The sequence below is a fragment of the Bicyclus anynana genome, chromosome 5, assembly GCF_947172395.1.
Source record: "Bicyclus anynana chromosome 5, ilBicAnyn1.1, whole genome shotgun sequence".
In the NCBI taxonomy this organism is placed as follows: domain Eukaryota; kingdom Metazoa; phylum Arthropoda; class Insecta; order Lepidoptera; family Nymphalidae; genus Bicyclus; species Bicyclus anynana.
The window spans coordinates 14,718,975-14,732,025 of NC_069087.1; the positions used below are offsets into that span (position 1 = coordinate 14,718,975).

Sequence of the window (13,051 nt, forward strand, 5' to 3'; positions counted from 1 at the left end):
TAATGAGTCACTACATCGTTTTTCATCGTATGTTCGTCTTAGTGATTAAAATAGTTATTTCAACGAAATAACCTTGGCTACACCATTTCACATCAAATTGTAAGTTTTTTAGATTCTACTATCATCTAACATGATTTCGTAAATACTAGTTTTTCGTTGAAATCACGTTACTATCGGCTACGAACACAACTATACAAATTTTACTTTACGTAAAATTACGATAATTATGTCATTTTATGGAAAACACAATGTGTGTAGATAATTGCAAGAACGATAACCCTGCTGTACGTGGTGAACTATGGCCTTTTAGGTGAACTTACGATGATTGGTACTGACCAATGAGAAATATTTTAGATAATTATAACTATACTACTACTTAATTATTTAATCCTAGCGGACGCCCGCGACTTCGACTTCCCTTACAGTAGGATCGCTGTAAAAATGGAGTAACTTATCCCGTTTTCCCAACATTTCTCTTTACTGCTCTGCTCCTATTGATCGTAGTGTGATGAGTTTGGTTAAAATCCGTCGCATAGTCTTTGTTTCTATAACGAACATACAGACAGACAAAAATTTTATTAATTGCATTTTTGGTATCAGTATCGATGACTAATCACCGCCTGATAGTTATTTTGGAAATATATTTAATGTACAGAATTGACCTCTACAGATATTATAAGTAGGTATAAATACCTAATATTAATTTGGTGATGAGCCCTAATTCTAAATGCTTATTTAATTTAACTATTAGTTTATTTTGTATATTATTTTACACATCTCATTTTACCTTGTAACGGAAAATTGAAATAGAAGAAAAACAGCTTTTAATTAACATTTATTTTCTTACAAAAAAACACTTAAAACCTAATTGTGATGTTAAATAATTAATATTTTAACAATAAATAACTTATTCTACAAACAGTCGGGTTACAGAACTACGTCGGTACAGGAACCACTTCGGGGGTGATATCAGGTTTGATAACAGCGCGAAGGTCGGTGATAGACTTGCACATAAGTGTGACGGGATCTCGTCTCCTCTCAGGTCCGCACTGCTCCGTGGCTCCGATGAGTTTCATCTCGTCAGGTTCCTCCGCCTCCAAGCGTCGTCGACCGGCGATGACGATGGCATTGCTCCCGTCCGTCTCCACCAACCGCTCGCCCTCTCCACCGATGATCACTCGATACGGCGTGCTAGGTTCCACGAACGCGGTCAACTGTGTATCAGCCCTGTCCTGTGCGATCGGTTGGTCGCCACTCCTCTTCGCGCTCTTAAGAAAGAGACTCAAAAGTTCGTTTGGTATGTTTTTGGGTACTCCAACGATGAACATGATGTCTTTCAAGTCCATTTGGACGTTGCCTTCGCCGTCTTGCCTCTGGTCGTAGGTAGCGGGCGCGGCGGCGACCGCGGCCAGCGTGCATGCTATGAGGAGGAAGTGCATGATGCTCGTACGTGCGTCGGTGACACTCCGAGCTAGTGGACTGCGCGCGACCGTCTCCCACGCGGCTTTTACCCGTCGCTCGCGAACCAGTCGCCGGTTGAATTGAGAACACTGTAACGGCTATCTCCGTTTTACATACGCCATTCGTGATACTTTTGCTATAGTCGCGGAGGTGGCGGCACTAATAATATAATAATTACTTAACTGACTTAAGTAATTAGTTACTCAATCACGATTCATACCTACCATCGTGGTAACCCATTTTTCTGTAAAGCAATGTTTTTTTCTTGTTTTTATGTTTGCGCTTGACTACCATCATGCCTGATGGAAAGCAAATATGAGGTCTAAAACGAAGCGCGCTTGCCTAGAAGATACCTATTCACTCTTGCCTTGAAGTAACAGAAATTGTTCGTGTCAGGAAACAAAGACGGCGGAGCGGCATTCCACATCTTAGCAGTTCTAATTAGAAACGTTGATGCAAAACGTTTCGTACGGGTTGACTGGACATCCACAACGCAAGGATGCTATTTTAATACATACTTATTCGATAGTAACAAACACCAATACCTTGTGTACATTATGGCTTGCCACCAATAACGCAGTCTGCTTTACTCTTTTCACTATCTTACATCTTCCACTGGATATCCTTAATCAATAGAAATAAATGAAATTTATTTGACCCTCTGTGATTTAGAAAAGTCTGTGTTTTATCAAGTAAGTAGGTACTAGTAGTTTCTTAAACAATCCAAAAAAACAAACAATATTTTTTTAAATTTTTGCCTGTCTGTCTTCCTGTTGTCCAGGTTAATCGTTGGGACGGGCCGATTTTAATGGGACTTTCACAAGAAGATCGAGGAGGTACAGAACAACAAATAGACTACTTTTTATCCAGGAAAAATCAATGGTGTCCGCTGAATTTGTGTATAATTTAATATCACTCGCACAAAATAGCGGGCGTCCGCTAGTTTCTAAATAAAACTCCACAGAATATTCAATATAAATGTATGACTTGGTTAGCGGAAAATTCATTGCGAAGAATTGCCTCATGGTATGATGATATTTCCAGGGTATCGTAAACTCAAAATGTTCAAATAAGATTCCTACTATGATCATTACCTACTGATACAGTTCATTTACAACTATATCCGCAAGCTCTCGCACTAGCGCAAATCGCACTGCTGACCGCAAGTTCAGAATATATTTATATTACTGTTGTGGTGAGCACCGCGTGTTGTGCGTGCGTCATTGTTTACATGTTGTTCAGGCATTGGGTCTATCATCGAGCCAAAAATATATTGCTAAATCTGAGCAGTTTTAAAGTGCCTTATTCAGCGCAGACTGTTTGGAAAAGAAGCAGGCGTCACTGATGAAGTTCACTATCTATAACATAGATGTCTATGTTATAACACCTAAAAATACTAATATTATAAAGAATCTGTGGTATTTTAAGGGTCAATTACCACTAGAGAGCCACGTTATTTGTGTATGTCACAGGATATATTTTATCTCTGTATACCTACGGGAACAGGAACTACACGGGTGAAATGACTGGTAAATAAATAAAGGGTATATATATTTTTTATTGAAAAATAATCAATGAGAAGCCTTTTTTTTAACGTGCGGAAATCCACGGGGAAAACTTTCTCACCACGGGGAGGCAAGAGGTTTATGTCGGACTTCAACCGACTAAAACCCCACGGTGTTCTGATTCGCCGCCTGTTGACTGAGCTACGGAAACATTTCATAAATTAAATTTATTTTACTACTCTCGCACTTATATTTGTAAAGTCTTAGTTTAAGTTTACTTAATAGTAATATTATTTAATTAAATATCACTTGTCTCCAACGATGAAGGAAAAACATCGTGAGGAAACCTGCATACTCGAGAATTTTCTTATTTCTCTACGTGTGTGATGTCTGTAAATCCACATTAGGCCAGCGTGGTGAACTAAGGCCTAACCACTCTCATTCTGAGAGGAGACTCGTGCTCAATAATGGATTGATAATGAATGATAAATTAGTAATATTTACAGAGTAGGATGTACTCTACTAAACGAACACCTCAAGATCAATCTGCAAGTAACTAATCCAAAAAACGGGTCCATTTTGAGATCTCGGCCCGTTTGTAACTTTCACGACTGACACACAAAAACTACCGCATTTTGCCAAATAAAAGACTTTCATATTTTATGCACAATTTGTTTTTAATAGTTTCCTCTAAAAGTAGAACCAAGTTTCTATAAACAACACAATTTTGCAATGGAAAGTTTGAGGAAAACATTTAAATCTATTCTATTTACAGTAAAAGCTTATTCGCGGGGGATACGTTCTCTAAAATGTGTCGCGAATACAGAAACCGTGAATATGGAATGGTATTTTATATATACGTTCTTGGATGACAAAATAAATAACAAATATATAAAGAAAAAACAATTAATTGAAGTTATTGATTATCCGTTATCTTCAGTCTTAGACAATGGTTTGAAGTATTTTGTATTTTTTTTCTTGCTTGTCAGTTTTTAAAAGCTTATTTAATTGAGAGTGATTTTAAGCAGTGGCATTCTTAAACAATCCATTCGCAATTTCGGTAATAGATATTTGCAAGTTAAAGTTACCTTAACGGATTTTACGTCAGTTTGGTCAGTCAGATCCGCGAATAACGAAATATTTAGCCGCGAATATAGGAATTAGATCAGGTTGGAATTTTTTAATTCGCGAATAGTGAAAACGTGAACAAAGGAAGCGTGAATAAGAAGCTTTTACTGTACTTTTTTACATCTCTCTCGACAATGTGCTTGGCGCGCGATTTTTCAAGATGTAAATCTTTTTAAATATTTTTTTTATATTCAGGAATCAAATAGGTTCAACTAGCATTTATTATTTAAGTGTTATTTCTATATTTGTCGCATTTGTTTTACAATAAGAATACCTATAATAAATAGTGTAGCGACGCTTCACGGATTTAGACGTACGAGTATATTACTTAAGTTGGTGGGACTCACACAGTAGCCGCAGGTTATCGGCAGCGACTTTGATAACAAAGTCTCTTACAAAGTACTCACAGAATTGAGATAATAGGGGAGACTGAGATTCAGTGTTTAACTATCAGCTTTTTACTCTCTTGTTTATTTATTTTTTAATTATAACAATGTTACAAAATATATATACAAAACACTATTAAAAAATTATACAAAAAATTTCAACCTTCCCTTTGCGTGGTATTTAAGTGCCCAAGCAACGATTGTCAGGGCTCCAGAGTGTGGAATCTGGTCACAATACGCGCTGTCTCAAGTATCCTTCCCTTGATCCATTCATGTTAAAGCTTAAGACGTTGGTCGAAGCTTTTCTCTATTGGACTGAAACGACTGTCGGAACAGTAATATAAAAGTTGACTCAACATAATCTCATAAGCTGAAGAGTTTGCTTGTTTGTTTGTTTGATTGAACGCGCTAATCTCAGGAATTAGGGGTCTGATTTCAAAAATTCTTGCAGTGTTATATAGCTCATTTATCGAGGAAGGCTATAAGCTATATATTATATTTCTACAGGAACGGGATCCGCGCTAGTGAAACCGCGAGGCGTCAGCTAGTTATTCAATAACTAACAAAAGCCAGCGACTTTCATACAAAACACTAATGCTTCATATTCATGCTTAGCATGAAATGAGCTCCGTTATTTTCTGATACTAAACACAAAACCGATAAACCATAAACAAAAAAAAAATTGACCAACAGAGAAAACTTATCATTATTTTTAAAGGAACTAGGTGTTTTGGGATCTGTCGACATATTAATTTATGTGATTGATTAATAAGTAGGAACATGTACTTAATGGAACTTCTCCAAGTAATGGGAAGCGCTCCATTAATATCATCATTATCAACCAATATCCAACTGACTGCTGAGCTCGAGTCTCATTCAGAATGAGAGGGGTTAGGTCAATAGTCCACCACGCTGGCCTAATTCACCGTTTTGAGACACATGATATTTAATTTCTTAAAATGAACACAACTGCATGCCGCGGACCGGATTCGGAGCCACACCAGCAGAGGTCATATCCACTGGGCTATCACGGCTCTCCATAAACAAACGTGGATAGAAATATGAGATTTAGACCGGATTTGTTTTTCTGTATATATTTTAAGAGAGTAGTAATATATTTTAAGAACTCGTAACTAGGTACGTATTTATTATAGATAGACAAATTGTTAGCAGTCCAGTTATCTAAGCATCTAATGAAGTATTTAGTGCCGTTAGTTACACCTTGTACAGCTTGTCTTGAGGATAGCCGATGTTGTGACAGGTACATTATATTTTATAGATTGATGTTCGCGATTTTGTCGTTAATAAGATAACTGTTATTGCAATGGCTTCTATATACTGCATCGTACTTATTAATCCGATTTATGCGATAACTGATAAGAGTATATACGAATACCTATCTACAATTTATTTTGATGTATGTATTTTAGTTCAACTTTTCAGTTATGTGCATTTTAAGAAATTAAATGTCACGTGTCTCAAACGGTGAAGAAAAAACATCGTGAGGAAACCTGCATACCAGAGAATTTTCTTAATTCATTGCGTGTGTGAAGTCTGCCAATTCGCATTGGGCCAGCGTGGTGGACTATTGGCCTAACCCCTCTCATTCTGAGAGGAGACTCGAGCTGAGCAGTGAGCCGAATATGGGTTGATAATGATGATGATTTTAGTGTTTATTTATAACTAGCAACGCAACGCCCACGACTTCATACGTGTGTTTACCACAAATCTCGCGGAAACCATTGATATTTTCAGGATACAAAGTAGACTACATGTTGCTCTATAACCTCCTGTATCTTCCAGTAAAAGTCCCATTAAAATCGATTAAGGCGTTCCAAAAATTTGATTGGACACCTATTTTAAAAGTTACTCACTTAACTACGAATATTATAATAAACTTTACTTTTGCTAGCAAAACTAAAATTATATATAAGAACTGTGTGCCCATGGACTTAGTGCTAGATCCTTTATTTAGCCGTTTCTGCGTAATATACATACAAACTTCCACTTATGTTTATGTATATACCTACGACTTACGAGTACCTATGCGTATAGTTTTAGATGGATTCCATTCTCTTTCAATTGCTAAAAATGGTTGGGACTGCTTACAAATTTGTTCAATTATTTATTATAGGCCGTAGAGCTTAGCTTGGAAAATGCTTGTAAAGAAGTTCGGGCCAGAACGGGTTCTCATGTGGGCTTAAAAGGTAGATTAACTTAACTTGAAAAATGTTCGTAGGGAACTACAGAACCAGTTCTCATGTGGGTTATAATGATACATCAAGCTTAGCTTGGAAAATGATCGTAGGAAACTATACAGAACAGGTTCTTAGGTGGGTTTTAAAGGTAGAATAAGCTAAGCTTTCAAAAATGCTCTTAGGGCACTAAAGCATGGGTTCTCATGTGGGTTTTAAAAGTAAATAAAGCTTAATTTCGAAAATGCTCGTAGGGAACTACAGAACGGGTTCTCATGTGGGTTTTAAAAGTAGATTAAGCTAAGTTTGCTCGTAGGATTAATGGGGATAACTTTTTATTAAGACAGAACATGGCTGGAGAAAACGTGCACAACAACTAGTTTCAAATAAAACAAATTTATCTTTTTAGGGATTTTTCAATAAGAATTATCATTTATTTTCAACAAAACAATTCGCATACAATCACACAACTTAAACTAACATACTATACTAGTAATAAATAAATATAAATGCATTCTGCATATCACTCGTGGCTATATGGCCTTCTGTTAAATATAATCTCAGAGCTTTTTATGTTCTGAGATTACAAGTAGATTTTCAGTGGTGGCGCGTCCTCCTTAGCAATGGTATCAAAAAATTGGCGAGGCGATGCTTCAGTCTGCAAATAAAAAAATATTTTGTAAGAAAATGCTATTAAAAAAAAGTCAGATAAAGATCGCGTAAAGAAGATTTGATATAAAACATTTAGTGTAAGGTCCCAAATAGTGAAGATTATTATTACAAGGGTTTAGCAAACTACTAAACTCATTCGGCTAGCGAACTTGACTTGGTTCGCTGAGACTGTATTCTGTATTGTCATATACCATTAAATGAAATCGCAGTTAAGTCAAGAGCTAACTGTAACATATCATCCAGTAACAATAGCAAGTCTATCGATTAGCAACTACCACATCTACGATGACCTACCTATTCATAAAATACTCTAATCTAGTAAATTAGCTATTTTAGCAAAATACTATTAAAGGTATTTAAAAGATTTAAAGTAATATATTGTTGATCAAGAAACTGAATGACCGTCCTAGGCACTCGAAAAATTGGATGAAATATTATGTTAACTAATTTTCAATTATCTTTTAGTGTGACATAGATCATAGTTATAAGTTGATAGCAAAGATGTTAAGTTGACAACAATGTAATCTCGCTGATAGGGAAATACTTTTCCTTCGTTGCAAGTTGATCGATTGTTTCTCAGGCGTTACCTATGGAAATTACCTACAACGGAGTTTAGAATTTTGACAATGAATTGCACATTTATTGTAGTCTAGTCATTGTTAGTGGCCAAATTCGGTTGCGATAAAGATAAAATTCTGATATACACAAGTATCACTATAACTATCAAAATACACAACGGCGAAGTGATTTTAAATGGATTTTCCATTGCAGAGGTAAAACACTTCCCTGTGGACTTATTTATAAAAACAAATCTTAATGCATAACATAAATTCGTAATGTACCTATTTGTATAGTGCCATCGTCTTTCATTTTGCCTTCGGGTCACCATTTAATAATGGATGGATTATAAATATTTTTGTAGTAAATAAATTTAATAACAATTTCATACTTATATACTTAACTTTTAGGTCTTTAGTGACTATATTTAAACATTAATCGGTCGTACCTCACCTTTGAGCTTTTTCTTGCTTTCCGGCATTCGCTTCTTTCCTCTGAGGCTTAGTTTCTGGGAGGCTAACGTCGCTAAGAGGCGGGTCGGCTGGTTTCTCCGCATCAGGCTTCGAGTCACTGATGATCTTTTCCGGCTCAGGTTTAGAGTCACTGGGGATCTTCTCTGGCTCCGGTTTCGAGTCACTGGGGATCTCCGGTTTCGATTCGCTCGTCACAGGTTTGTTCGACGAACTGGGTGGTTTTAGATACTCCTCAAGATCAGGGATATCTAATAGATCAACGAAGTCTGAAGCTGCTTCGACGAGCGCGTCCGCTGGGGCGATGGCGATGACCATGCCATCTATGGACAGTCTGAAGTTTTCAGTGCCATTCTGCCTTTGGTCGTAATGTGTCTTTTTCTCGTCGCAATCGGCCGCCGGTGCTGCGAAGGCAACTGCCAAGCACGTTAACAGCACCGCCACCTCGCAGACCACTCGTTTGTAGTTGACCATCGCGTAGGGAGCCTACAGTCGCACTGAGCTTACGCTAGCGGGACCTCCTTTGTGACCACAGCGAGCTGCATCTTTTATTTATTCGCCGAGATAGCGGTACAGACGACGCGATCTTACCAGTTGCCACACCACCCGGTCGAGCTAAACTGGAATTAATAAAGCGCTATGTAGGCCGTTATATGTTGGGATTCATTGCTGTGTTAGCTGAAGCTTGTCATAGTGCATAAGACGAAACTATTATGTATTACGTACTTACTTAAATAGAACTATTGTTAAGATGAAAAAATTTATCCCGCCAACCCGCAATGGAGCGTGGTGGGCCTAAGCTCCATATCCACTCTCCTATAAGGAGGGAGAAGTGACCCTGTTGTTAGCTGTCAAAATTGGCTTTTATCTGATGATGGATGATGAAAAATTTTACCAAAACTGTTTAATTACTAGGCTGTTTACCAACTAGGTAGGTCCTGATGATAATGTAAGAATATGGATAATTAACTATAGTAGAATCTTTTCTCATAATATAAAAAAAAAAAAAATTCAGCCGCGCCGTTTCCAAGCCATGCAACCACCATGACCCGAGATTTCTATATTAAAGATGATAGTTTCAAGCTGAAAAAAGAGGTCGGAAGAATCGAGTGCCATATAAACGGACAGATGGCTGGCACAGATCGCAGTCCGTAGTAAAACAACCTGTTACGATGCGCCTGCGCTCGCGGTAACTGTACCGGGCCAACGGTAAACTGTACCTAACTAAACGGTTTGTTTGTCCGCTCTGCGCAGATTAAGAGAATGCATCCAGTAACTTCGAGATATCGGAGATTCCAATCATAGATATGTAATCCTGTCTTGAGAAAAACTATGTCAATCGTTTACATTCCTATTGTAACGGATGATGGGCTTAGGTTGATAATGTTTGAAATACCTATACGTACCTACTACCTGTGTACAATTATATTTTACTAGCTGACACCGCGCGGTTTAACCCGCGTGGTTCCCGTTCCCGTAGAAATACGGGGATAATATATATATATAGCCTATAGCCTTCCTCGATAAATGGGCTATCTAACACTGAAAGAATTTTTGAAATCGAACCAGTAGTTCCTGAGATAAGCGCGTTCAATCAATCAAACAAACAAACAAACTCTTCAGCTTTATAATATTAGTATAGATACTAAAGATAGGACACAGTGCATCTAAACTGAGGCGGACAAATGTGCATAATTGTCTTAATTTAAGTAATAGTACATGAAAATAAAATGAGAAAGGAGTAAACTAGGGGTATGAAGTTTATCTAAAATTCCTTTAGTTTTCAAGGTACATTTGTAAATGTAAAATGATTAGTGAACTATTTATTATACTTAAAAAAACTTAAAACTTGAAAAAATATATAAATAGAATGGTGTAAAATATGGGTTGACTCAAGTGGGATAAGGGTAAGGAGATGATGGTATAAAATATGGGTTGAAGTAAAGTAAGTAGTTTACAAAGATTTTCACGCGGACGAAGTCGCGGTAGCTAGGCGTAAGTAACTTTATAAGTGACAAATTAGCCACTGACTGCAGTCTTAACTTAACTGCATCGTTACATCTATACTAATATTATAAAGAGGTAAAGTTTGTAAGTTTGTAAGTTTGTCACATTTTTTAAATGGGGTAATCTTCGGAACTACTGGTCCGATTTTAAAAATTCTTTCACCAGTAGAATGCTACATTATCGGGGAGTGCTATAGGCTATATTTTATATTGGTATCATATATATTAGCCGAGTTATCACAGTTTTTGTCATACAGGTCGGACTGAAAATCCTCTTAAACAGACTTATTCGCATGCGCTGCCTTAACTATTGTGTAAAATTGAAATTAATGTATGGAGACTTTATGTATCTTTAAAAGTTCTACAAAAAAGTCCGCGACACCATATATCTATCTTCTATATATTAGCAGATATAGTACCTTTTGTGTTTTAAAAACTATTAATTTTATATACTTAGGTTTACGTCATTATTTATACAACTAAACTTTAATCCTTATTAAAATAAATTATTTAATAATCACAAGGATATTATGGAGATAAGATTTGCCCTTTACAGTATGTTAATTAGTTAAATAGTTTCGGAGATAATACAAAATTTCTAAAAGACGCAGAAATTCCGCTACATGACGCCCGGCGCTTTCATTTACGTAGTTCCCGTTCCCGTGTGAATATGGGGAACAAACATAGCCTATGACACTCGCAAATAACGTAGCTTTCTATTGGTAAAACAATTTTCTAAATCGGTCCAGTAGATCCAGAGATTATCTCCTACAACCACACGAACTTTACTTTTTATTATTAGCATAGAAGTCTCTATTTCCCTTGGTCATCACACCACTCTCGAAGGGCTGGACCGATTTTGCCAAGGGTAGGAGTAAGATAGAGAAGTTACAAGGTAGGGTAGGGTAGGGTACGGGTAGGAAAGCGTAGGGGTAGGGTAGGTTTAGGGCCGAGTTTAGGATAGTGGTAGGGTAGGGGTAGAGGTAGGGTAGTTGTAGGGTAGAGGTACGGGTAGGATAGGGAAGTGGTAGGGTAGGGGTAGGATAGGCGTGAGATAGGGGTAGGAAAGGGATAAGGTACGGGGAGGGTAGGGGTAGGATAGGGTAGGGTGTAGGTAAGGTAGGGGTAGGGTTGGGGTAGGTTTGGGGTAGGGTAGGGGTAGGGGTAGGGTAGATGTAGGGGTTGGGTAGGGTAGGGTTGGGGTAGTGGTAGGGTAGGGGTAGGGGTAGGGTAGGGGTAGTAGTAAAGTTGACATCGAAATTTACGCAGACGAAGTCGCGGGCGTCCGCTAGTAAAACATATATGGCTTTAAATGTGACGATGCATATAAAATATAAAATCCTTAACCGACCCGATCAGAGAATCCTATCGCATTTCCAAATGCATCAGAAAGGTCTTCACCATGAGGAAAGTCCATAATTAATATTAATTAATATGTATCAATTTACCTATAGCATGTTTTGGACTTAAGAATAATTTACAGAGAGAAATGCTAATCGAACATTCGTTTGCATAACAGGTTTTTATTTTGGTCAATGGAAATTAACCTTCTCTTAATTATAAAAAATACCGACCAATTATAAGTACACAAATGTAGGTGTGAAACGGGACCGCCTGACCTACTTTGTATGAAAGCTATTCGTGATACCAGATACCTACTTATCTAGTAGTTAGTATACCTACCTAGGTATAGGTATACTTACAAACTTTATTGTCTACTTACTACTTGTCGTTACTCGTCAGTTATTTTCGAACTATATCTCAATAACGATGAACGATAACGAATAACGATACGTAAAAAATGTAAAGGACCCACTGGTGGATTTACCAGTATGCCAAGTAGGCTGGAGCCTAGGGCAGCAGATTTTAGGGAGCGGCAAATTTAACCCAAAATTTTTTCTCTTCTACAGAAATAAAGAAAATGTAACGAAATTAAATATTTTAGTAGTAGCAATTTTATTGACACAATTTAAGATAATTGTATTAATTGCGAACTAGGATACCTATCGAATTACAGAGGGGCTGCAAAAATTTAACAGCCTACGGGCGGCTTTGTAAATCAGCCACTGAAAGGACCTAAAATTGTAGAGCGTGAAAAAAGCAACTAAGTATCGAATGAAAATTTTCGTACCTCAACGGTGAACCGAGTTAAAGTTAACAAACTGAATTCATTCCATTTTTCAAGATAACGGAAAATGCACATAGGGGATGTTGGTAGAGAATTTAAAGTTAAGCTTTTCTAGGCTTTCCCCACGTTTTATTGTCCAAAACTCAGCATTCTCGTTTAATTTGCATTTTTAGATGTAGTGTAGATTTATAATAACTGAACTAACTAGCGACTGCCCTATTTTTTTCTAATTTACAATGTTAGTAATAATGATTCGTTCTTTTCAGTGTTCAGTTGATTCAGTTTCAAAATACTGAGAATTCTCAACCAGGCGTTGGTAATCTTTTGCCTCGGAGACGTTTCCCTTATCAGAAAAGGTTTCGTAGATACATAACATTACAAGCTAATATATTTTAAGAACGATTTCCCAAAAAAAGGCTAAAGGCTAAAGCGTTCTCAATCAAACAGGTTTGGTAACGATTTTTTTTTTACTTTTTAATAGATATCTCTAACTATGAGCTATAGGTGTAAAATGCAAGAGACCTTAATTGTAGCCTGTACAA

At 37.1% G+C, this 13,051-nt stretch overlaps 2 protein-coding genes across 2 annotated transcripts; both read right to left on the reverse strand.

Annotated features, from left to right (window-relative positions):
• Nucleotides 1–816: 816 nt before the first annotated feature.
• Nucleotides 817–1,540, reverse strand: LOC112044214 (uncharacterized). The gene has a single exon (XM_024079971.2). It carries the CDS (start codon nucleotides 1,437–1,439, stop codon nucleotides 936–938), a length of 504 nt encoding a protein of 167 aa, XP_023935739.1. The 5' UTR covers nucleotides 1,440–1,540; the 3' UTR covers nucleotides 817–935.
• A 5,531-nt stretch (nucleotides 1,541–7,071) lies between these two features.
• LOC112044220 (uncharacterized) lies at nucleotides 7,072–8,984 on the reverse strand. The gene is made up of 2 exons (XM_024079983.2): nucleotides 8,359–8,984; nucleotides 7,072–7,333 (listed from the first exon to the last, which is right to left on the reverse strand). The coding sequence occupies exons 1-2, from the start codon at nucleotides 8,847–8,849 to the stop codon at nucleotides 7,273–7,275; spliced, it is 552 nt and encodes a 183-aa protein (XP_023935751.1). The 5' UTR covers nucleotides 8,850–8,984; the 3' UTR covers nucleotides 7,072–7,272.
• Nucleotides 8,985–13,051: the final 4,067 nt, after the last annotated feature.

Coding starts and splice junctions, on each gene's coding strand:
- LOC112044214 (XM_024079971.2), bottom strand. CDS start 1,439: ATGCACTTCCTCCTCATAGCATGCACGCTGGCCGCGGTCGCCGCCGCG.
- LOC112044220 (XM_024079983.2), bottom strand. CDS start 8,849: ATGGTCAACTACAAACGAGTGGTCTGCGAGGTGGCGGTGCTGTTAACG. Junction 7,334..8,358: donor AAGCAAGAAAAAGCTCAAAG/GTGAGGTACGAC, acceptor TTTTATTTGCAG/ACTGAAGCATCGCCTCGCCA.